Source organism: Ambystoma mexicanum, chromosome 4q, assembly GCF_040938575.1.
Source record: "Ambystoma mexicanum isolate Mex_15411 chromosome 4q, UKY_AmexF1_1, whole genome shotgun sequence".
Taxonomy (NCBI): Eukaryota; Metazoa; Chordata; class Amphibia; order Caudata; family Ambystomatidae; genus Ambystoma; species Ambystoma mexicanum.
Genome location: NC_090928.1, coordinates 1,059,967,350 through 1,059,994,097, shown reverse-complemented (window position 1 = coordinate 1,059,994,097; position 26,748 = coordinate 1,059,967,350). Strand labels below are relative to the sequence as shown.

At 44.6% G+C, this 26,748-nt stretch overlaps 1 protein-coding gene across 4 annotated transcripts in view; it reads right to left on the bottom strand.

The window, feature by feature from the left end:
- Positions 1-26,748, bottom strand: part of MIA3 (MIA SH3 domain ER export factor 3) — a 1,311,327-nt gene that overhangs the window by 1,116,801 nt on the left and 167,778 nt on the right. For all 4 annotated transcript variants that reach the window (XM_069608611.1, XM_069608610.1, XM_069608608.1 and 1 more), the window contains exon 5: positions 11,716-11,991. In XM_069608611.1, the coding sequence (XP_069464712.1) occupies positions 11,716-11,991 (276 nt within the window). The remainder of the gene's footprint in view (positions 1-11,715; positions 11,992-26,748) is intronic.

The window sequence follows — 26,748 nt, the reverse complement described above, 5'->3', positions numbered from 1 at the left end:
GTTCCCCTGGAACATGTTGGGATATCAGGAACATCTTGTGTTTAAGAGCCCATATCCAGATGTTTTGGGACAGCTTGGATAGCCCTGGAGAGTGCGTGCCCCCATGTTTGTTTAGGTAATACATTGTTGTTGTGCTGTCGGTTAGGACCAGCACTGTCTTCCATTGCAGTTGCTCCTGAAAGGCTTTCAATGATTTGAACACTGCTAGTAGCTCCAGTAGGTTTATATGGTTGGACGCTACCTGAGGGGACCACACTCCGTGCGCTGTCTGTTGAAGCAGGTGAGCCCCCCACCCCATGAGAGATGAGTCTGTCGTGAGAGTGGCTTCCACTGCAGGGGTGGTGAAGGTTTTCCCCTTCAAGCGGTTCTCCCTCGACCACCACTGCAGAGAGAGAACGAGGGCTGGCGAGACAATTAACCGATCTTCCCATTGAGCCACTCTTGCGTGGGACGCACGCACAGCCGGGCGTGGGGAACCAAGTATATGCATGACGCCATCATCCCTAGCAAACTCATAGCTTTGCATACCGTCAACTCTCGACTGGCTACATACTGAGGAACCTGAGAGAGCATGTTCTGAACCCTCTCGCTGGAAGGGAGACTAGACCGTCTTCCGTACGAATTAGAGCCCCCAGGAACTGTTTTACTTGGCTGGGGACTAAGCTGGATTTCTTTTTGTTGATAGAAAATCCCAGGCTGAACAGGAGGTCTACTGTTTTTTGGGTGTTCGAAAAACAGACATCGAACGAGTCCCTCATGATGAGCCAATCGTCGAGGTAAGGGTAAAGTGGAACTGAAGGTCTGCACAGGTGTGCCGCTGCCACTGCCAGGACCTTGGTAAACACCCTTGGTGCCGAGGGGGAGTACCTTGAACTGGTAGTGTTTGTCCTGAATCACGAACCTTAGGAATTTTCTGTGCGCTGGCAGCATTGAAATATGAAAGTATGCATCTTTCATAACCAATGTTGTCATGAAGTCCCCCTGTTTTAGCAATGGGATCACCTCTTGCAGTGTTACCATGCAAAACTTCTGGGGCTTTATGAACTTGTTCGCTGGGCGCAGGTCTAGAACAGGACGCATGGGGAGATCCTTTTTGGGTACAAGGAAGTACACTGAATAGATACCCTCATTTACATGAAGAATCGGGACGGCTTCTATGGCGTCCTTTCCCAGCAGCGCTTCCACCTCTTGGATCAGGATCTGCAGATGTTCCAGTGAAAGGCGTTGATGTTTCGGCGGTCTGAACTGTCGCGGTTGGGTGAATTCCACGCAGTAACCGTGTGCGACTGGTCTGAAGTTACCTCCTCCCATGCCTTGAGGAAAGATGTTAATCGCCCCCCGACCGGGAAGACATGGGAGGGGACCTGGACTTGGTGGTCATTTCTGACCCGAAGTTGACGCTCCTCATGAATTAGAGCCTCTGCCTCTATTCTTTCCGCGCTTCTGACCCTCTGGGGGTAGTAAGTGGGGCTTGCAGCAGGTTGACTTGAGTTGAAGTTGCCCGTGCCGAAATTTTTTTTGAGCGGCGCAGGCTTGTCCTCGAAAGGACCACAGAGGGGCAGAATTACTGCCTCTCTGTGAAGAGGGTTTCTGGGAAACTTGGTGCAGCGACTTAATAGCCTCTTGCTCCTTCTTGGCTGTCTCCAACGCATCGTCTACCGCCTTCCCGAAGAGGTTGGCCTCTTCGATGGGTTTGTCGATAATGGATGCCTGGGTCTCAGGCCTGAAGCCCGACTTGCGCAGCCACGCGTGCCTCTTTAGGAGAGTACCCTGTGCAAGAGACTTGCCTGCTGTCTCTGAGGTGTCCAGGGTATTCTTTACCACATTCTGATTGGCAAGTTTGCCCTCCAAGACAATGGCGAGAAGCTTGGCTCTGGTTGGTTCCGGAACCTCTTGAAGGCCTTCCTGGAGTAGGTTCCACTGGGCATCGACGTAGCTTGTTAGTAACGTTGTGTTATTGGCAATCCGGACAGTATAGGCCACTGCTGACGTAACCCGTTTGCCTAAGGCATACAGCCTTTTAGACTCCTTGTCCTGGGGTGACTCTCCCGTGGCAAGGGGAACCCCTGCTCTTTTGCGAGTGTTGGTCACTACCAGCGAGTCTGGGATTGCGTGTCCTTTGATATATAGCAGGTCGGTGGGAGAGGGTCGGAAAGGTTTTTCGACCCTCGTCTGAGCGGGTGTGAGTAAGAAAGGAGCCAGCCGTCTTTTAACAGAGCTCAAAAGAGGGATAGACTGGCTTGCCGGAGGTTTTTCATTAATAATGTCCTCAGCGAAATCTTGTTCGAGCAAGGCTTCCAGCGTGGCAATTTAAAAAAATTCCCCTGCTTTCTTCAACATGTTTTTGAAAGCCATTTGATCATCCACCGGGGAAGCTTGTCGAATCGGGGTGGATGGGGGAAGAGTCAAGGCAAACTATATCGGAGTTATGATCGTCCTGCTGGGTGTCCTCCCAGTTGTCAGTTGCTCCTTGATCTTCCCCATAGTTGTCCAGAAAAGAGGCCTCCTCTTCTTCTGTATAGATGTCCCTATACGTGTCCATCTGGACATCTTCTTGATAGTCAACTTGGTCTTCGATATCCTCATGTATTAGAGGGTTAGGGTCTACCCAAGCCTTTTTTGGCGGAGGTTGATCAGAAGCACTGAAAAATTGCTCCAGCCGATCCATGCACCCCTCGAATAGTTCCGTGGTCCACTTGGATGATCCAAAAGGGCCTAACTGAGTAGGGACCGTGGTCTCCGCCCTAAGGCATTGAGAGGATCTCCTCAGGGTGCTTGAGCGGGGTACCTGGCTTTCTTAGTAAGATTCTTCAGGATCGTCTTCCAAATCCATGGAAAACTTTTCGGCGGATTGGCCCATAACTTTGGGCGGAACCAGTACTAGGCCCACCGCCGTAGCAATCCTATTGATACTCTTACAGATAGACACTGAATCTTTGGGAGACAAAGCTTCTGGAGATGTGTCGGCAGTGGAAACTTCTTCCGCGGCTACAGAAGGGCCTGCGGATAGCTTCTTGGGTAGAGGCCTACTCTTAGTCTTCGGGCCTGTACGGGCCTTGGAAACCGTCGAAGTTTCTTGTACGGAAAATTCGGCGCGTGTAATTTGGGTAGTAGCGCCCTTGTTATGTTTGCTATGCCCAGTCGTCATGCGATGCTGCGGATGCGGGGAAGGCTTCGGATCAGACCGATCCGTGGGCACCACCGAAGTTTCCGGCGGACCCGTTGGCACTTTCGCCTTCTTCGACAAAGTCGTCGAGGAGGGCGCTTGGGTTGTGAGCTTTGTGCGGTGCGATTGTACGCCCCTGTCACCGGGTGTGGTCCCTGTAGCAAGACCAGAGTCGAGCCTGGAAGGGTCGGGGACGGGCGTGGCGGCCCTAGAATAGTCCGCCTCAAGGTCTATAACGTCCGCATTGGACGTTTGGTCATCCAATGTACCCCCCATCACTTTCGGTTGGTGTCGCGGCAGGGGAGGGAGGCTCCATGCGTGACATTCCGTACGCGGCCCATCGCTTCAACCGGCGCTCCTTACGTGTTTTAGGTTTAAAGAGTTTACATGCCGAACACCGCTTTTCATCGTGCTCTAGGGGGAGACAAGCGTTACACGACGTGTGCCCGTCTTTCTACGGATATCTGACCTTACACACAGGGCAGAATCTAAATGGAGTCCTTTCCATAGCAGAAGGGAAGGGTGACCAGACCAAAAAGGAAAGCAGTGGAAAAGAGGAAAGACATAACAGTATGGCAAACCCAGAGCCCACCCTCCCTACTGTGTAGGCCGGCCAGAAGGCCCGACCACGTGGAAGTCCGAATGCCGGATCTTAGGCGCCAGAACCCACAGCCGTAGACGATTCCCCCGTAGTCTTCGTCGAAGATGTTCTTGATGGGCGAAGTGACTTAACGGGGAATAAAACCGACAATTCGGTAAGATAAACAATGTCTCATGAAGAGCTCTGCTATAGGGCGACCAGTTATCTGGGCGGAAAAAAACAATCTGAGGGACCTCGGCGCATGAGGGATTTTGGGTACTACACACGTCACGATAGGGATAGTGTTTCAGACACGCCTATGCCGACGTCCCCTTTCGGTCCCGGAAAGACAAGATGCAATACTCCGCGGTTACCACTGGATGTCGGACCATATGCACAGCATGTGATTCTAAGCAGATTAACAAGCATCAGAACTAAATATACGCCAAGGGTTTTTACCCAGAGGCATGTTTTAATTGTGCATCCTGCAGAGGTAAAGTGACCATATCTAGGACAACATTTGGTCAGTCGCTGGCTGGAGCCCACTAGCATGAGGTCTGTTTTACTGCCGTCTAAAGCAAGCAAGTTCGTGTTCATCCATTTTTGGATGACGTCATAGACAAAAGTAATGTTGTGAGAATCCCTGTTGTAGTCCCATCCCAAGACAGCATCTTCTTCCCCTCGCTGTCCAGGGGGACCGATGTAGTGGAAGCTGGGTTGGCTGAACGTTTCCTTGCGGCAGCCGACACTTCAGAGTCCAGCGACGGTTGTGACCCCAAGCACTTGGGTGCAGAGTCCGGCACCCTGTATTTCTCCTCCAGCCGGTCTTGTTTGGTTGGAGCCGTGCATGGGTTCTTCATGAGGACTAGGCCTTACTCCCAATATCGTCCAAAAAGGGGACCGCCATGATAGTCTTCCTCTTGGACTCTGGTTGCTGATATAGGAAGCCCTCCTTTTGTTTCCTCGGGCACCAGATGGAACAGCTCAGATGCCCTGGAGATCATTGAGGGGAATGATCCCACCTTGTCCGATGGAAAGACTATGAGGGGCGTCCAGGTGCAGTGATCCCTAGTCTGTCGGGACAAAGTCCTCATCTTCGTTGGTTCCCATGGGCGTGTCCGTACCAGTGTCCATGTGAGTATCCAGGCCCGCTGGTGGAGTCAGGTCCCGACGTAATGGAGGAGGCTGATTCGGCAGATGCCGCTTCCTCTTCTTACGAGGAGGCTGGTCAGGGGCCTGAGGTACAGCAGGTGCCAGGGCTGGGGCAACCTCTACTGCATATCCATCGCTAGGGTGTGGAGAGTTGATAGGATGTCCATGGATATGTCCCTCGGCTGTGTAGGGAACAATGGAGTGCTAGTCGTCCTGCACTGCTGTCGTCTTCGTGGACTGTATGGGCAGACACTTGGTCGTCATTGTCTGTGGTTGATATGTCCATTGGCTGAACATAAGCCTTGGAGGGCTGCTTCTAGGCCTCTTCGCCCCCCCTTTTTCCTTCCTGAAGGCCATGTACTGGAGCCTGAACTAGTGCTTCCACCACCCCCTGGCTCCCAGGGGCTGCGTGCAGCCTTCGCGCCTCAGAGTCCGTGTCGTGCCTCGGAGGCAGGGAAACTCTGTGCTGTAGGGACCACCCTCGTAGGGTCGGTACAACCGGCCATAGCCGTCGTCCCAGAGGATGTAAACCAAGTGGTCGACAGTCTTCAGCTGTGCTGATTGAGCCTGCATGGGCTGCGCTGCCTTCTTCCCTTCCTCCGGCCTTGGCTTCTCCGGTTTGTCCCGTAACTTGGCCGGGGTGGATGACTTCTTTGAGAAGGAGCTCGATGGCAGGCTGGCTACGGAGACGAACGGCGATGGTGATGGTGATTACGACCTATCCAACCTGGGACCTGCATCAGTGGCGAACCCGGTGGAATCGGTCTTGCGGTTCTTGGCCTTATCTTGGACCCCCACAGGTGGGGCGTTCGCAAAGGACTTTGACCTCCTCCCGGAGGGAGACCGCTTTTCGGACCGACCAGACCTGGGTGAGACATGACCCTGCTCGGAGCACGGGTCAGAGACCTTGCTCGACTTGAGCCATGATGCCAGCCTGCTGAACCAGTCTTTCTTTGTCTTCTTCGAGAAGCCCAGGATTATCTCGCATACATCCTCATTGTGGTCTGGGAGGCAGTATAGACATTTTAGATGCTTGTCCTCCACGAAAACGTTCCGTAGCCTGCATTTGGTGCAGGGCCTGAAGAGGGTCCTTCCCTCCTTTTTCTCCTCTGTCATGGTCGGAGGGCGCAAAGTATGCCCAAGATGGCATTCCAGAAACTTCGACAAATAATCGCTCGAGGGGCCCTCAACTTCACTGACAACGGATCCCCGTTGCTGGCCGATGAAGATTGAGAACACGGGCTCTGATGGAACAAAAATGTAACTTTTCTGCGAAATAATTTGGGGAAAGTACAAAATAGCTCGTAGAGCAACTCGAGGACTCCCAACACTGAAGCGTGCAGTACAGATCTGAAGATGGCTGCCAGAGGCGGGGCTTAGGAAGAGGACTGTCATTGGATGGTGGCAGTATGACCCAGAAGACAGCGATTGGTTTAGAGGAGAAATACAGTTTTAAAGTGAAACTGTATTTTCTCTAACTGATGATGGCCAGCCTGACGGGGAATATTCATGAGCATGTGAATCTATGCCAGACCCTATACTGGAGAAGTTACCAAAAGTGATCATGTAAAAAGACTAAGGGAGACAATGTTTCCCAGCACTAATAGCCTGAAGGACATATCAGTTTCCCCATGAAAAAGTTAGTTTCCACCTAGATGCTGAGAGTGTATACTCGGCTATCAGCTCCCACCTTAAAACTTCAGGAGAAGCTTTTTTTAAATTTTTTATTTTTTATTTTTTGTGGCAGAAGTATACAACATACACACGTCAAAGCATAATATACAATCAGTATATTCATCGGACGCAATACATTCTGAGAGGGGATGATACATCAAGGAGAGGAGAAAAGCAGTTGCTAGTGAAATACCATGGCATTCGTGTTCATCCCGGGGATGAGTCACTTTGACGTATTTTCAGCCTGATTGATAAGGTAACTTAAAGGCAGACCATATGTTTTTGGGACGAGAGTCAGCAGGGAGCATGGTAAGGTATTATTCTTCACATGTCCGAGACCAGGTGAGTGCTTTGAGCAACTTCTGAAAGGTTGGGGGGGGAGGGGCTCTTCCAACAGTGAAGTACACATTTCTTGGCTATCATGCAGCTAATATTCAGAAATGTAGCTAACATCTAGTATCATCAGTGTTCCATACTCCAAACAAGACTCCCAGTGGACTAGGGTCAATCACTGTGCCGGTGACATCAGTGAGAGCCTTCAAAATCCCGTCCCAGAAATTGCCCAGTAAGTGACATGTCCAGAACATGTGTAGATGGTCTGCACCCTCCACCCTGCATCGAGCGCAAGTATGTATGACCGTGCGAGCAAACTTGGAGATTTTGAGAGGAGTGTAGTATAACCTATTCAGTAATTTAAACTGCATGACTCGGTAGCGGAAATTAAGGGATACTCTACTGGTGTGTGAGCACATCTTTTTCCATAGATAAGACCTCAAGGCCCAGCTCATCCGCCCATTTGGTGCATGCTTTGGAAGGCAGGGAGGGGGGGGTGTTAGCCAATAGCATTTTGTATAATGAGGAGACGACACCGCGGATGCCGCTCGAGTTAGCAATATAGGCAACCTCTGGGTTGTCAGGAGGCTCACCGGGGAAGGTGGGCCATCTGGCGGAGAAAGCAGCGCAAAGCCTATAAAACTGTAGCATCTCAAGTGCAGACCCAGAATGACCCGGCTTCCAAGTCTGTGGATCAATTTACCGTCGGGAAAGAAATCGGTCAGTGCCTGATAGCCCAAGGCACCCCAGCGTCTAGCCAAAGCTGTATCGTGTGTAGGTTCCAGCCCGCGTAACCCCCAGATGGGGAGCCATTTATAAGAGAAGAAGCTTATCCGTGTCTTTAGCATGCCAGGAAGGTCATGTCTTTAGCACAAAATTAAAGCACTCTGGGTGTGAGACACACAGAGTAAGGAATCCATTGTAGCGGGATGTCACTAAAAAGCATAATACACAGTCCAAAGGAGAGGGAATGGAGAGGGCGCATACCTGTTGTGTTAACTGGGCTCATATATACTGCCACCCAAGCAGTCCCTTCCTAGCCCGGGCACCGAAGCTGCTCAAGCTGACTTGTGCGGTTACTTACCAAGAGCAAGTTCTAGAAATGGTGGGCCAAGAGGCCAGAGGTTGAAGAGAGAGTCGACCCCAACAAGACTATAACTACCAGCTCTAAAAAGGAATGTACATACAAGATCTTACAATGAAGTAGCATGCATGATCTTCGGTATAGCCTTGTACTCAAATTGCATTGTCAGGTATAGGCCTCTCTCCCACTATGCAGGACTTCTCAAATCTAGCTGTGTTTGGTCTTGTACCCAAATTGCACTGTTAGGTGTAGGTTCCGGCTGTGTTTAGCCTTGCACTCAAATTGCATTGTCGGGTTTAGGCCCCTCCCCCACCATGCAGGACTCTTGAATCTAGCTATGTTCAGTCTTGGACCCAAATTGCATTGTCGGGTGTAAGCCTCTCAACCCATTATCCAGGACTCTCAAAGCTAGCCGAGTTTAGTCTTGTACCCAAGCTCCACTGTTAGCTGTAGGCTCTAGCTGTGCTTAGCCTTCTACTCTAATTGTACTGTTAGATGTAGGCCTCTCTCCCACTATACAGGACTCCCGAATCTGGGTGTAGCCTCCATCTCTGCTTGACATATGTGGATACCTGCTACATTATGAAAGTTAAGCCCACTGGTATAGTCCTCGCTATTCTAGAACTGGACATATACTTCCCCAGCCGAGCAAGCTCCCAGCCTTTGGTACTTATATCTCACACTACTAGCGTGGACACAGGCCGCAGGCACGGCCAAGCATCCATGCACGATAGAATACGGCTAAGCACATCCGTCCTAGTGCACACATAGTTGTCCATACTGAAACACCTGATGTAGCTCAACACCTCTGCCACTAGCATACAGCGACCACCACCCGAAAGGAATCTGGTATAGCTGGCCTCACATAGACGTTCTCCCCAATAGCAAACTATCTCTAACCCTCAACAGCACCCACCCATGTGTCTGACCTCTCTTGGGATGCTTAAGTTGAGCCTAGCCAGCCACCCAAGTCCTAGGACAATCTCATGCACGCACGCATCCAGCCTACCAGTTAACATGCGTATCTTGCCATTTTACGCATGTAAATATGGCAAATACGGACCATTTAATTTTGTACTGCGTACCATGTACGCTTTGATTTATTAATTAAAAAAACATACTTTCCACCACTAGATGGCAATGTAGCATTTCTTTTGTCAGCAGCATAGCCGCCTTATGCATGATGGTGAATTTCCAACTGAAAGACCAAATCTGTGACAGCTAAGCGAGCAACACAATAAAGCACGCACCCTTTTAAAATGTGTTCATACCCATAACGTATGTGTTGGATAAGTTTTACTCTCTTGCAGAGGAAAAAACTAATTTTTACTCTTGAAATTGCATTTACGCTCTAATTCAAAAAATCATGCGTAAAATACTCCCACCTTAAAATCTTATCTGGAGCACTGCACGCATCCCCTAAGCTAAACCCCCTAGAATTTTCCATCCACATTGACTACGGTCACCAAGGGTGTTCAACATTCGCAGTGAGGCCACACAAGTGGGAAAAGAGCGCTATATAAATAACTAAATACAAATACATGACCACTGAGCAAAAGCCACTGTAGTGAAGCCAAAGGCTTCACTGCACTGCAGGCTTCACTGCACTGCAAAAGGTGCAGGTCAGATTAAAAAATAAAACCAAAAGGTTTGGTGGTCCATAAAAATGGAGGGAAAGTTGCTTTAAGGAGAAATCATTCCTAATCAAAACCTTTGAGCAATGAAGGGAAATTTGAAGTTGCGACAGCTGTTCCGTGGGAGAGAGAGAGGCAGAGTAAGAAGCTGTGTGTAACTTGTCCTGGCGTCAGTCTGGACGCCAGAGACGAGACGGTCGTAGTAAGTAGAACAGAGGCTGACACGAAAGGTGTGAAGGGAGACTGAGCTGAAGGAAGCTTACCGATTGATGAGCGTGGGTAGCTGGAGCCACCTGGAGCGTAGGAAGGAAAAGGGAAAACTGACCGGCTGATGAGACACGCACCCAGTCAGAAGATCGCGAGTGAAACAGAAGAAGAGACACGAGGACCGCTAAAGCTGCCCTGTAAGCCCAGGGAGACCAAAAGGGGTTACCAGGGCGCGTGAAGGTGAATGCCACGTTGCAGTGATAAAGCTGTAGAACCCAATTGAAGACAGTAAAGAAACTGACACAGATGAGAACATTGTTGAAAAAGGGGTGCTGCCCCAATACTTTAAAGAAGGGATTAATGCATGTCCGAACAGTGTTAAAGGTGGGTCAGAGACCCAATGCTTGAGACGAGGATTTGATATACATGCAAATAGTGTTGAGAGAGGGTCGGAGACCCAACACTTGAAAAGAGGAATTAACACAGTTGTGAACTTTGGCAAGAAAGGGGCAGGAACTCAATATTGGAAACATATTGTCACATGTCTAGTGAACAGAGAAAGGAAAATGCCTTGCAGTTTAGTGCACCAGGCAAACAGTGAGTCTGGGAATGACACCAAGGAAAGGAGTGAGAAGAGAAGTAAAGTGATATCCTGGCAGCAGAGTAAAGTGTGAGTAGAAGTGAACCTGATATTGTGAATAGAAAAGGGAGGATTCATACTCATTTTAAGGATCAGTAAGAAAGTTGCAAATGGTGGTCAGTCAAAAGGCCGAAAACAAAATCTCGAATGACAAAAAGCACGAAACAAAAATCTCGAAAAAACAAAAAAAAATATCGAATTTTTTATTTATTTATTTATATATGTTTTTGGGGTCAGGTAAGTAAAAAAAAAGGGGTAAAATTTAAAAAGAAAATGAAAAAAAGGGAGGTTGGGGGGGGAACCCCCCCATTTTGAAAAAAAACGCATTGAAAAAAAATTCGTTTTTTTTTTTTTCGAGATTTTAAATTCGTGCTTTTTTTTCCGAGATTTAGTTTGAGATTTTGACTATAAACCGTTGCAAATAACCTGATGGAAGAGTATAGCAGGGATCGAAAGAGGACAGATTGTGAGAAATTGAACTGTAATAAAGTGATATTTAACGTACCAGAAAGATGCTAGGGGAAGGAGAGCCCCTTTCCTGGTGGAACTTTATTTCCTTTCTATTTGGCACCTTAATAACTTTATGTTGAGAACTTTGTAAGAAAGCTACAAGTACATAGCTATCAGAATCCCCCTTGTGCTCATTATACTGAGTTTAGAGTGTAAGGGTCAGTTTAGATTTTTGGACACAGGACGCTCTTTGGTTTAACATCCTGACACAGACCTTCCTTAGTTTTGTTAAGGCAGGGAAATCCCCCTCAGGATTTGGGAGAGATAGGATTTCTCCCAACCCTTTTTATTATCATCTGGAAATAAATGTCTATACTCTTGATCCCTTACAGTATAAAGAAAAAAAGCTTGAAAATCAATCAATAAGTAAAATTGTTTTGATATGTATTGTTGCATGTTTGCAGCATGTGATAACTTGTGATAACTTTCAAGTGACACCTAAATGAAATGCATGATATGGTACATTAGATCTGAAGATTTAATAGGTTTCCTTTACAGGTGCAAGTGTATTCAGCAGTGAAATATGTAGTGTGTCCTAACAACCTTCTTTCCTTCAAATTTATTTCTGACACTTGGTCTGTTACTGATACTTCTTCTGGGTGTGTATTAATTTGGCCAGTGCTGTGTATATTTTAAAGATTAAGATTCACATAATATGAAAGCAGTTCTCTCATTCTCTTTGAATTGTCTAACCATAAAAGATTTGAGCCATGTATTTCACCGACTATATCTTACCTTGGTCCACATCTTTCACACTGATTTCTATTGGATCAGTTGCACCAGCAGGCATGGCTCCAACCTCCATGTTTTCTAGAGAGTCAATGCTCTGGTCAGTCACTTCAATTTCCAAGTCTTCAATCTCGTCTGAGAGGCTTATTTCCGGCTCTGGGAAACCCACCACATCCTCTGGAAACCATGGTGGCCTTTTTAGATCTTGGTCAGGGGAGGCAATCTCAGTATCGTCTGTAATCTGCCTTTTTTGGCCGTCAATATTGGTGTTCTTTTCAGTTTCTGTAGTTAACAGAAGACCCAGATTATGTCATTAAGGATCATATTATTCAGATTAAAATGCTCAGAAAAGGGTTGTCAGTACATTTGAAACTGCATATCAGAACAATATCTTCTGACAACCCAACACAACTAGAACAGGGTGGGCAAGTTAACTGGGGAAACCTTTTTTTCAAGCACTGCTTACAAACAATGGCCATGAACCCCTTTTAGGTGCACCCCCTCACTTTGCAAAGTGTAGTGTACTGGAAATGGGTACAACAAGTAGATAACCAACCTTTATTTGAACACATTTGTTTAGCAATTTAATACCCTAAAGAGATGCATGTAGTGCGATTTACATGAACATGTTTTAAGTTGTGGCAGATCTTGATTATGTGAGCTTTTACACAGATATGTTGATTCTTGTAAAAGGAAGCATTTTATCCACAGGCAACCATAGCCCTCTTTCCACACTACTTCCATCTCAGTACTCCCTGAAGATTGACTGCAGGCAGCCATGCTTTATTGACCATGTGCTATGCTGAGTGGGGGACACAACCTTATTCTGTTTGATTGTTTGCAACCCATAGTATCCACCTACAACCTTTTATTTACAGAACACATTAGACCTTTGTCAAAAGTATGTAACTAACAATTTTGGCAGCAAACCAACAAGAATTATTGTCTGCTTTATAATTGATGTTTACCGAATGATGATGATGATGCAACACAAAGGATAAAAACAGTGGTGCAACCTGTTCCTGTACAGCTGGGAAAATATCCCTAGTAGATATTTGAATCAACATTCTAAAGATGCAACATGTGAAGTAAAGAAAATCTGCAATCAGGTTTCATGGGTTGATGTTGGATACGGATAGGCGTTGTTACCAAGTGTCCAATTGCTGATCCATTTTCTGAAGCTACAAGATCAGTTATATGCTGGGGTTTGCATCATTTAATTTGTTTTATTTAATTTTGTTTAAAGCATGGACCTAGCTCAAGAGCAGTGTATCACTGTACAAAGTGTGGGTAGCCAGCATTTGGGATGGCATCTTTTACCAGTAGCACAGTACTGTGAGGTCTGTGCGTCTGTAAGTGCGTCCATTGGAAGAAACCCTTGGTCAGATGTTGTTGAAACAGCCATGTTTTGAGAGACTTGTGAAATTGGAGAATTGTAGGGCATTCCAATTCAACACCGGGATCGAGTTTCAGAGGGTGGGTGCATGGCAAGAGAAGGTTTGTTTGGGGTCCACTCTTTGCGGACGACTAGTGATTCAAGCCAGTTAGTTGATTTGCTGCGCGAGGAGCATGGGCCATCAGATATGTGGAGCTTAGCTGCCATGTATGCTGGTGTGCTACTCGTGACTGCTTTGCAGATGATATGTGCAGTCTTGAACAGTATCCTGCCCTGTAGAGGAAGCCAATGTAGTTTGTGTAGGATGGGGTGATTCATTCAAATTTCCCTGCTCCTGTAATAAGACATGCTGCAGTGTGGAGGACTGTTTTTAGGGGAGCCCGGTGAAAAGCTGGGTGCCATGTGAGGAAAGCATTTCCTACATCGATGTTCGATACCACAAGAGTCTGGACTACGTTTCCGAAGTCCTGCAGCTAGATGAATGCTTTGATTTTTCGAAAGGTAGAGATTCGGAGCCAGGCTATTTGGGCCTTCTGGGCTATGCATTTCTGGAAGGACAGGGTGCTGTCAATGGTAAAGCCTAAGGAGTTTCTTCAGTCAGAGAATTGTGGTTCAAATCCTTATGGGTACATATCATTGAGCCATTGTTGGACGAGTTGTTTTTTAGCTGATGGACCAATGAGGACAGTTTCAGTCTTAGATGGGTTTAGTTTGAGGTAGGAAAACAAATGATGTCCTGTTCACTATTTACTCTCATGTACAACTGAGTATTGTCTGCGAATTGGTAGATGGCTATTTTGGGATCTTTGAGGAGAGTGCCCAGATGCTCCATGTAAAGGTTGAAAAGGATTGGTGAGAAGATGGAGATTTGGAGGACTCCACAAGAGATCTGGAGTTGGTTGGAATGCAAGGAGCTCATCTGGACATCCTTTTGTTGGCCTGAGACGTAGAAGGTAAACCAATTTAGGCCCGTGCCAGAGTATCCCATCATGTCAACAAGGAGGGAGACAAAGATGCAGTGGTCAACAGCGTTGAATACAGCTGAGATGTGAAGGTGGCCAAGAAGGCATAAGTCACTTATCCATGATTTGGAGGACATCATCCACCATCTGGATGGTGGTGGTCTCCATGTTACACTTTGGGTAGAAGCCTGACTGATAGTCATTTAGGAGGTGGAGTTGTTATTCTGGTAAGTAGTTGTGAAGCAACTACTTTTTCCAAAATGTTGCCAATCAACAGGAGTTTCATAATGAGCTGGTAGTTGGCCAGGTCATCTGGATCTAGGGTTGGTTTTTTCAAAAGAGGTTGTGTGATACCAATCTTGAGGGTGTCCAAGAATGACTTTTCTGGGAGGGAGGCATTAATGATGCTGAGGAGTACATTCAGCATCTGTCCGTCAATTGTTTAATGATGGAGACCAGGATTATATTGTCAGAGTAAGAAGTAAGTTTGAAGGAGGCATTCATTTTTAGGTGATCCAGGTGACAGAGAGGAGAGGCTTATGTTCAGAGGGGCAGTGTGTGTCCCGAGATACAGAGGATGCTAATGCAGTGAGAGATTGATTCGATGGTCTCGTATTCATTTCAAATTTTTTAAGTAAAAAATGTGTTGATTCAGTCGCATTTTTCCTGAGTTGCTGGTACGTCGAAGTCGAGTGAGGGTGTGCTACAATGCTTTTCTACTTCAAAGAGTGCTTTGCTCCTGTTAGAGGCTGCCGCAATGGTGGTGGGGTAGTAAGTAGCTCTGGCCTCTGTAATCAGAATCCTACAGCTTGAACGAGGAGATGTTTTTTCGTTTGCATCACAACAAAATATAAAAGGTGCTGGTGATGCACCAGAATAAAAAGAGCACAAAGTCAGTCATTTGTTTTTCATCTACAAACTTTGATCGATTGAAATCTGTGTTATTGTAAAACACAGATATAGTAGACAATAAGGGGTCGATACAGGGAGTTATTAAAAGAGAGAAGTGATTGGCAAAGTGTTCGGTGTCTGCCATTTGTTACTTTCTTGCTACTACTGCAGAGCTTCTGCTACGAGCCTTCCAAGAAAGCTGACTGATAAAGCTGGTGTGTGCTCCTTTAACAACGCCAGAAGGCGTTTCGTAATAAACTGGAGCCCTTCGCAAAGTGCTTGCGTGAAGTGATTGGCAAAGTGTTCTGTGGTCGGCTGATCGTGGACCGGCTCTTTATCATCCAGCTTGTGGACTTGTGGATTTTTCCTATGGAATTCCGTGCCCATCGATTCTGAACACTGGCGAGTGCAGAGACAGTTTATCTGTTGAATCACCCCAATTCATTTTGATTCGAAGGAGGTGAGCAGAGCATTTAAAACAAATTAACTGCCCAGAGAAAGAAAACCTCTAGACTTGCCCCCGCCTTAGATCTGGGAAGGTCTCTTACCAGGAACGATAGTATTTGAGCTTTTGTGGTGGGAGTCGAGGGTGTGTTTGAATGGCTAGATGCCATATGGTGACTCTACGAATTGCGATTAATTACATTTCAACGGTGAACTGATTAATTGTAAATCGGGTACTCATAAAAAGTGGCATCTTACTTTCTGGCTCACTGCCCAGTTCGCAAGATCATGAAGTGAACAGACTAAGCTGGTAAAGCATACGTGAATACTGCTAAAAGCCCTGTAATGATGGCGCAAGACAAAAGTTCCAGAGAACTTGAACTCTGCAAAAAACTAGACAAACAGCCCTCAATGATTCCCGGCCGCATTCAATATCTAGCTGGGAATCCGGGTCTCCTGATGAAGAGCTGAACAGTTATTGTCTTGACAAAGGGAGAGGTGTCCAATATCCGGTGGTGGAATATGGATGGACAGAGTCCTTGTTGCCCGAGGCTCAGGGAGATGACAAGCGCTCAATGATAATTGCTGGGGGAAATAGCAGTGAGTCCAGTGATAGAACACCAGCGACCCCTAGGTCTGCGTCTTTGTCCCGACTGATAATGATAAGGTCCTGAGTTTATTCTCAGAAGACCACCGGATCCCCTCTGAAAGTGTAATTGAAAGCCTGGTTAAGCTTTAGGAGGGGCATTAACCTATTGGCTAAGTGGATGCAATCTTGAACGCTAGCTCAAAAGAGTTGCAAAGTCATCTGATGGGAAGTGACAACCAAGCTATGGCAACTCGCATGGAAGGGGAGGAATTGAGGGCCATTGCTAGCTGTGAGTCGCAAGTCGGATATGTATGCCCAATGATGCCTGTTGGGGTAAACTGCTCAATTACAGTGGAAAGGTAGAGCCCATAGAGCTTTGGACTATGACGGCTAATGGCATTGAAGTCAATGGAAATGAAAAGTAAATGGGAAAGATCTTCAAAAAGCCCTTTGCTAACTGACCTGGCGATGCTGCTTTTGAACTCCTTTAAAATTCTGAAATGGCCGCCCAGCTCTCCAGTGATCTAACGGAGCTCTCGCCTAGAATTTCCACCCAAAAAATAAAAAGCCTGGCAACGAGAACTTGATTTATCAAATGGAGACCTAGAGGGCACAAACTTGCACTCTTCAAACCAAGCAGGTCATCTAACAATATTTATGCATGAGGGTGACCTTGATGGTGCAAATAAAGAAGGTACTCCTAGGCTGATGTCCAACTCAGCTTTTGAGGCTGCCCCTTTGTTGATTCACTCTGGCGCAAGTGGCGACCAGGCTAATGTTTCTATGGATTCCTTAGACACAAGTTGTGGAAACTCTTCTTGGGGGAAAGGAAAATTATCGAAATAAAACACAAGGGATGGACGGTCAACATCTTTAAACCCCTTCACAAAACTATACGAGTCTATCCACGGCTCTCTTCAAGATCAAGCAACCCTGATTCCTATGTTTCAAATGAAAATGAGCTCCTTGGAAGGGTTGGTTGCTAAAGTAGAAGAGTGTCTAAAAAAGGAAGCGGAAATGTCATTACATTGGCTCGTAGAACACGCGTGGATTCAAAGCATTATTTAATGAAAAGCTAAACGAATTGGGCCAGTATGACATTCTATGCTTACAGGAACCACCACTGCCTGCGTTGGCTATGTACCTTATCTAAATCCTGCAGGCAAGGGTGTCCTGGGTAGGCCATATTCGGGACTTTTAACCCTGATAAAAGTGGACACGGGCTTCACAGTGATGAGTCAGGAAAAACTTAGCCCATATATTCAATCTATAACGTTATCGAGAGAGATCTCTAGAAAGAAATAGATCTTTCTCCTGATGAATGTCTACTAGAGGGTTAATATGTGCTAAAAGCTGAATTTTGTAAAATCAATAATGGATGTGATTGATAAGGCCATGTGTGAAGGGGAGTCATTGAATATTATCCTGTGTGGAGATTTGAATGTGTGTTTGTTAGATGAGAGGGGACAGCTCAGGAAAGTGTGTGTGTTTCATGGAAGAGCGCTACAGTGGCTCCAACAAACTAATATTTGTGATCTATTAATGCTAAATGGACAGGTAGTAGGCAACATACCTGTGGCCTGCACCTGGGGCAGGGAATTATATAGGTCTTGTCTAGACTATTGTTTTATGTCGGCAAATATAGCTGAGAGAGTCATCAAATTGGAAATAATCAAGCAGACCCTAAGTGATCATGACCTGGTGGCAAATTCCTTAATAGGCTGTAGGAGATCAGAACCTAGGTCCTGATGGGCCTGGTAGAGGTAAATATGACTAGAAATCAAATAAAAGGTGGGGAGGAAAGATTAATATCACTGGGCAATATGCGGAAGCTATTGAAAAGAATTAATCTAGTTGTGATTACTTGTGGATCCTTAAAGAATATATGGTGCCATCCAGAAACAACAAAAATATAGGTATCAGCTCAAAACATGTCTGTGACCCCAGTGTAGTGATGGCTAGGAAAGAAGTCTGAGCAGATATTAGAAAGATTAAGTCCTCTACCAGATGTTATTTGAATTTGTACACAAGCGTAAACAGAAGTTCCGAAACTGGCTGATAGCTACAAGAAGTTTAACCCGTTAAGTGCCAAGGGTGAGGTACCTCGTCCATGGCACTTAAGGGGTTAATGAAACAGAAAACGTTAGAAGGCACTGAATGGCGAAATACCAAAAAACGCCTTGGCAGTGGGGGGGGGAAACGCATGGCAATTAAAAGGTTAAGAGCCCAATGGGATGCTGAGGTAATGTTGGAAGCAGTTTGTAAAAAAAAGTTTAAAAAACCCTCTGGGAATTGTTAAACAATGGTGGCCAGTTTAGATCATGCCATATGCTTGGACAAGTAACTGAGGAATCCTGGATTGCCCACTATTGAGCCCTGTCTGTTGGCCTTAGGGCCCCAGGGGGCATTGCCCGAAAGGGAGCTGCCCAGGTTGGTCCATCAAGTTTGATGAAGATGAGGTAGAGTTTATGATAACGAGATTCAGCTCCTCAAGCGCAGCAGGCCCGGATGGAATTTCAAATAAAATGCTTAAAGATAACCCTGCCGCTTGGGGGAAATTGGCAACGTCGATCTTTGGTAAAATCCTACAAACAAGAAAACTTCCAATGACAGCGACCCTCAAAATTATCGCACAATCGCCCTTCTTGATTAGTTGGGGAAACGTTTTGACTCCATTCTGCTACATGATCTTGGTACCTGGGCCAACAAAACCAGGGGCTGGATCCTAGGCAGACTGGATTCGTAAAAAGTGTTGGAACTTCTCTTACCATCTTCATTATCAGCATTTTGAAACAAGGAGCTCTTGAGCCAGGGACCTGCGTCTATATGGCCTTTATGGACCTAGAGCAGGCCTTCAACTGTGTGAACCGAGAGCTTCTGTGGGAAAAATTAAAAGATTGCAATTGCCCCACAGATTTGCTGGAGGCAATTAAGGCACTTTATTCCGACACCTCATTGGGCATTCGGCTGTCTGAGGCTGGGACCTTATATAAAAAAAATAGCGACTTATTGTGGACTAAAACAGGGGTGCCCCTTTCGGGCCCCTCCTGTTTAGACTATATTTCCGATCTTGGAATTTTGCAAAAATTAGTAAGAGCTGCCCCCCAGCCCCCAAGGTAAACGATATGGAAATCCCTTGGATCATTTACACTGATGACTTGGTGTTTTTGGACCTCACCCCTGTGGGACTACAGAGAAGAATAGACAAGTTCAATGAATATCTTCAGGCCCACGAAATGGAAAAGAATGTTTAAAAAATCCAAGGTTCTCATCAGGACATCTGCATATGGGAAATCAAAAAGGGGTTTGAGCTGGAATGTGAGGAATAAGTCCCTTGAGGGGGTGGAAACAATGGTATACCTAGGGGTTAATATTAACAAAAACAGATGAGAGAGCACACTATATACCTCTCCGAATGAAGGCTAAGAATCTGGCAGCTCGGAGGTGGGGGAGGGAGTGCAAGTCTGCAAATACTCTCTGTCACCAATCTTAACATTCTAACGGCAGAAAGTGATAACAGTATTGACATATGGATCGGAGGCAATGCTTAGCATGCCTTCGAAAGTATGGTCTCTGTTAGAGGGTTTATTTTGGCGTAGGATCCTTAAACTCCCGGGCTCCTTGGCAACGACAATAATCAGGCATGAATTACAACTGTAGTCACTGTAGTCAATAGTGCTTTGGAAATTGATCATCTTTTACAGGAACAGTAGGTTGGCAGAAATGATGGCATCTTTTGAAATTTTCAAATTAGAGAATTACTCTCTAGATAAAGGCCTAACTCGGTGGAGAGTAAAGATAGAGACAATCCTAAGTGAAAAGAGAATTGAGATTAAAGACCTGACCTCAACTCCCCAGAAGGTAAAAGAAAAGCTCCAGGAGATGCACTGGATAGAAACAAGCAACATGAGAAATATTGATAAATTGAGACCATGTCTGGAAATAGAATGTAGGGGCCTGAATCATCCCCCTGCACGTGTAATCAAATAGGTACACAGGATCCTATTTATATGTACCACATCTTACTCCACCAATAGAAACATAGATTATATTATAAAAGAAGGATAAGATGGTAAACTTTCTCTACTTCCACCCCTCCTTCTCCCCCAACGATTAGACACCTCTGACAGATTCTCCGGCACTACAGGTCTTGACAACATAGACTGCGTGCAACATTCCAAATTTCAAAAAACATTTTTGTTTAATACAGAATATTTAAATTAAAACATAAGATACTACCCACACCTAACACAGTGTACAAAACTACCACTAAAACCTACAAAATCTAAAAAGCTAATTTTCAAATAAACCACTTACAAATGGACACAGACGAAATCACATATCACAGTACATAGAAAAAACCTAAATGTGTCACTAAAACAACATATAATCCCAACATGTTTCTGTTCTTTAAAGCCCCTTTCGGGCGAACATTCTTCAGGGGAACCTTTAAAACATCCACTATTCTTCTCAACACTGTGTTGAATGGGTAGTTTCAGGCAACCAGCCTGCAAAGAAGGGAAACAGAGGAAACTAATCAGATCCCCAGGTGAGGGGGTATTACCAAATGTAAAAGTGGAGTTGACTCAGTCAAGAGAACAATTCCACAAAAAGGTTTAGAAATTAAACCAATTAGATTTACCTTAATGTGGTGAATCTTCAACGCACGTCTGTAAATGACAGATAGGCTAATTTTTCTTCATTGAAAAACCAAGATACTTCAAAAGGCGTCTCAATCCGCCGAAAATATCGTCACACCTAGAAAGGACACATCACACTACCAATGAGCCACAGATCACTACAGGACAACAGTCATGAATTGTTCAGGATATATTAAATAAAAATTACCTTCACGCAAGTGAAGCCACCCACAAAGTGGGGCAAGGGGAGGAAATCCCTTGTAATGACAACCAAGTCTGCAGATGATTACAAAAGAGGACACAGAACCAATCTGTAATATAAGAAGGGCGGTCACCAACCATCTCAAAGAGCTTTGAAATGCACCGATACACCATGGCTCCCAAATGTGTAAAAAAAGGGAAGAAAAGAAACCATTTCAAGCCCAGCCTAGGTCGTGCATTAGAGCTCATGCTTCCAAACAGTAGTGTCATACACCAGCGGACTTCACAGCCATTAAATGTGTAAAAACATGCTGAACGTGACCAAGTGGGAGATAGTACACAACACCTCAACGTTCAGTAAGTAAAAAACTGCGGAAAAGGGATAATAGCCACCAACATCACTAAAAGTAATGTAGCTACTGAAGTTCAAGAACAACATGCTCACCTCTAGAATAGGAGAAACAAACTCCTCGCTAATGACTCGCGGGGTTTGAAAGAAGACCGTGCAGCACCAGCATGTGCTTTCACCGAGTGCAGCAAAACGCTCACCACTTCCTAGTAAACACTAAGAAAGGACTATACTTTTCGATTAAATACTAGCCGACAAGAAAAAACAGCGGCCATCTTTTACATGCAATCTTCCTAGTGAACAGTAAGGAAGGACTACACTCTTCAGTTAGGTACTAGCCAGTAAAAAAAAAAAACTAGCGGCCATATTTGCATCAAACCACCCAACAACAAGGGGAAGCAGTGTTGAGAAGAAAGTGCACTGGGGGGCACAAAACCATTCAAAGGAAATCGACACAGCATTGCAAAAATCAAGCAACAGACATATGCAAAGTTTTGCAAATATAGATGGCACAAAATAAGGAAAATTCAAAAAAATTCAAAACACAGCCAAAATTGCAAACAATAGTCAGATAGCAGAAAACATTTCTGTTTGGCTGACCAGATGCCAATCAATACTCTCATTGAGCCCCAGAACATTACTTTGCAATTTAAAAATAATTTTTTGTTCCAGGTTCAATAATTTCTGGTCTGTCTCGGCTTTCCTATGGCCATGCACCTTTTTCAAAATAAACCACGTAACGTCATTGCAGCCATGTTTCATATCAAGAAAATGTTTCACTAAAGGAGCTGCAATCACTTGATTTCTGATGCAGCTCCGATGTTCCACCATACGGACTTTACCTTGTCTGTTAGTCTTGCCTACATAATATAGGCCACAGGGGCATGTGATTAAATACACAACATTGGATGTGTTACAGTTGGTCATTTCATTACACACCCATTTCAGATTAGGTAAAATTTGTATATATCTAATCTCTTTAGTTTGGGCACACATACTACATTTACCGCAAGGAAAATGCCCTTTTATTTCCGGTAAACCCCATAACCTGGTTTGTCTCACCAGTGGTGTACTTTTCTCAGTTACATCATTCCTGATCAAAATGTCCCTTAGGTTTTGACTTTTTCTAAAGGCCACCAAAGGGGGCAAGGCTTCTTTTCCTCTGTATACCTTTTTCCAAGTTTTCATCACAATAGATTTAATTTTGTACGATAAATTTGAAAAAGTATTAACAAAAACAGTACCAATCTTTCTCTTTATTTTCACATTTTTCTCCAAAAGAGCCTCCCGATTATTATTGTATGCTCTTTTTGAAGCAGTCTTAATCACTCTAGGTGGATAGCCTTTGTTTCGCAGTTTCTGAGTAAGTGCGTCCGCACTTAGACGGAAATCCTCTTTTCTACTACTATTCCTTTTTAACCTTAAAAACTGCCCAAAAGGTAAGTTGTTTTTCAAATGCTTAGCATGATGGCTGTTATAGTGCAGAAGAGAATTCTTGTAAGTAGTCTTTGTGTAGGGCTTCACTTTTAACACTCCATTCTCATGGAAGATGGTAATATCCAGAAAATGAGTCTCAAAGTCCCATATGGATCCCGTAAATTTCAGAAAAAGATTCTGTTGGTTCAACCAGGTCATAAAGCACTCAGCTTCTTCTCTCGCACCATCCCATACACTGAGTATATCGTCTATATACCTCAGCCACTTCCTCAACTGATGGATATAAGGATTAGTGGCTGGGTATATCACAATTTTTTCAAAATATTCAACATAGAGGTTGGCTAAATTAGGGGCCATGGCCGCACCCATGGCAGTGCCCTCTATCTGTTGGAAAAAAGTTCCTTGGAACTGGAAAAAGTTTTGGGTAAGGGCAAACTCTACACCACAAAATAAAGGCACTGCTCACAGGGTGTCCATCCTCTCTGCCCAGCAAAATTTCTTCAACAACCTCTAATGTCGCCCTTTGTGGTATCATAGTATAGAGGGATTGAATATCCAAACCTATCAATAAAGAGTTGCCTTGAACAAAATCTTTGTTCTCTATTTTATTGATGGCATCGGTAGTATCCCTCAAAATATCTGCATTTTCATCACAAATGGGCACAGATAAAAATCTGCGAACTTAAACAATGGTTCTAAAATGGAATTGACCCCAGAGACTATGGGACGTCCGGGAGGGTCTACCAATCTCTTATGCACCTTAGGCAAAATATAGAACACAGGTACCCTGCCTTGTTCCCTTATTAGAAATTCAAATTCTTGTTTGCTAATCATCTCTGAGTCATATGCCAAAGTAACTTTTTCTTTTATGATCTTCATCAGCCGAGCAGTAGGGTCACAAGTAAGTTTCAAATAGCTCACACTGTCGGAAAGAAGTCTCTCACATTCTTTAACATAATCATCAAGACACTGCGATTCATCAAGACAATAGCTCCCCCTTTATCTGCTTGTCTGATAATGAGATTCTTATCTTTTGCAAGTTTTAGAACAGAATCTCTCTGGGGTTTACTAAAGTTCGAATTATGAGATTTCTCACAGGATTCTAACTTTAGAACTTCAGCCAACACTTGTCTTTCAAATACCGTGGATTCGGCGGTGTGAGAGTAGCTGGGTGCACAGAAGGTCGATGCATTACGCAGACCACTGCAGTTATTACTATTGTAACCCTCGTGTTCACTGAAATATTCATTAAGGCGTACTTTACGCATAAATGCAAAAAACTCAGCACGAAATTCAAAGGGATCATAGGTTTTGGTCATAACAAAGCTGAGGCCCCTGTTGAGAGTATTCTCTTCTTCACTTGAAAGTACATAGTTGGACAAGTTAATCACCACTGATTCCTTGTTCGGCTCCGTGTCCTGACCTGGTTGTCCCAATCCCCTCGGTTGGGACCCTGCCCTAAAAAAGGCATCCTTTGTCTTTGAAGTATCTTGGTTTTTCAATGAAGAAAAATTAGCCTATCTGTCATTTACAGACGTGCGTTGAAGATTCACCACATTAAGGTAAATCTAATTGGTTTAATTTCTAAACCTTTTTGTGGAATTGTTCTCTTGACTGAGTCAACTCCACTTTTACATTTGGTAATACCCCCTCCCCTGGGGATCTGATTAGTTTCCTCTGTTTCCCTTCTTTGCAGGCTGGTTGCCTGAAACTACCCATTCAACACGGTGTTGAGAAGAATAGTGGATGTTTTAAAGGTTCCCCTGAAGAATGTTCGCCCGAAAGGGGCTTTAAAGAACAGAAACATGTTGGGATTATATGTTGTTTTAGTGACACATTTAGGTTTTTTCTATGTACTGTGATATGTGATTTCGTCTGTGTCCATTTGTAAGTGGTTTATTTAAAAATTAGCTTTTTAGATTTTGTAGGTTTTAGTGGTAGTTTTGTACACTGTGTTAGGTGTGGGTAGTATCTTATGTTTTAATTTAAATATTCTGTATTAAACAAAAATGTTTTTTGAAATTTGGAATGTTGCACGCAGTCTATGTTGTCAAGACCTGTAGTGCCAGAGAATCTGTCAGAGGTGTCTAATCGTTGGGGGAGAAGGAGGGGTGGAAGTAGAGAAAGTTTACCATCTCATCCCCCTGCACACCTCTTAAAGTTTTCATCGCCACTTTAGGGATCTCTTACTCAGATGTTGCCTAAATATTCTGGCTACTAAAGAGGTACAGCTATCACGAAGGATGATTAGTCCAGAAGATGCCCTATGTAGATACTGCGGGACTTTAGGAATGGTCGAAAACACTACGCCACCTTGCTACCTCCTGTAGTGCATTGGCAGAGTTGCGATCTGAAATGCTGAAGGCGCTCTGTCCAGAACCAACAACAATGACGGCTAGTTAATGGTGGGAATGGATATTGTTAGGGATACAGGGGATCTGGTTTTAAAAGTGGGCAATGAGAAAGTTGATGAATCTCTGCTTGCTCACTTTTATATGTCTTGATGTTTTCGGTTTCCCTTTTTCCCTTGTTTGGCCCTTCCCTTGCGCTTCTTACTTTTCTATTTTTTTTTATTATATTGTGTTTGGAATGGCCCCTCCTCTCTTATCAGGAGGATGGATGATAATGTAAATGGTTCTATTTCATTTTTCTTATGAATAATTAAGAATTAACCAATAAACATTTATAAAAAAAGAAAGAACACAGGAGGCGAGGGAGTGGGTTCATAAGCCGCTGCTTCTGATTCCTAAGGCCAGGTGTGGCAAGTCAGACATAGGGAGAATGGACAAGAAAATAGGTTCCAAGAATGTGTATTAAAGAAAAGAAAACCTTAACTAGTCAGTTGTCTACAATGAAGGTTCCCTAGCTACAAAGAAAATAAACAGGTTGACGTCAGGATGTCCCACATAAAAATCTATCCTCTGTCCAAAATGCATTCCCATCGTATGAATGCTCGCCTTACCACTAAAACTAAACAATGTAACTTGTAACTATGTATGTTTTGATTATAAGATGACTGGGTGGCTGGTTTCTGACACACCACCCACGTCCATCTTTGGTTCTCTCTCTTTCAGGCCCCAGTCTGATGACAATATTCAAAGTTGATCTTTTGAGGGGTTTTTTTCTCCTAGAGAATGTTACTCCGGACCCCCATGAAAATTGTCTTAATATTTCAAAGAAGTTCCTTTCCACTCAGAAGCCATTTTTGATCAGGAGGTTGCGTTACTTGACACCAACGGTAAGCCTCTGGTTCACTCTGGTCAAATTTGATAATGTCCTTATATTTCTTAGCCCAAGACGAACTATCTGTCCCTTTAGGCCAGTGGTTTCTGTGTTTTATTCTTCCACCCCCTTGTGAGGTACTTTCGTGGTCAGCCCTCATGGGCTGGTTAGCTTCTCTGACCTTCGTGAGATGTTCTCAATGCGAGACCCTTGCAGTCTTCTGTGTTTGGTTTCACCCCATGCTGGATATTCTCAATGTCATTTTCTTGCAATCGCAGCCCCTTGTGGGCTCCTCTCAATCTGAACCCCTCCAAGTCTTTGTTGCTGCCTCTCTGCCCTCCTTCACATGTTCTCTCTCCTCCTCTTATGCCAGCTGTTTTTTTCATAATTACTTGTGAGAAATGGGTCCAGTAAAACGGCTCAATACAAATCTATTCAAAGCATTCATTCGGAGGGGCAGCTCCCCCACACCCTGATCAGTAAGTAACCAGCACCCATAATGTAGCCCGTGGGCTCACCAATTTACAACAGTGTTGCCATGCTCCAAAGGAGATTAACTTTTTTTTTTTAAACTAGTGGATTATACTGTAGAACTTCACACTGTTGTGTCATGTGTATTCAGTCCGATAGGACACTTGTCCGCAAAATGTGAAGTCGCCATTTTTGTGATCAAATATGTGCTGCAATGAGGTAACTTCACTGTGAGATGCTGTGGCAAAACAGGAATCGGACTAAGATGTGACATGTTCATTTTTTTAAAATCAAATAATAAGAAAAACACCCATCTGTCCCTACTGCTATGAGGGAAGTTCCCTGCATAACAAAACTAAACTTAAGGGTGCTTGTCAAAGTTCAAAAGAAATAGTCCACAGTCCAAATCCTATTCAGCTAACTGACAAATAAAAAAA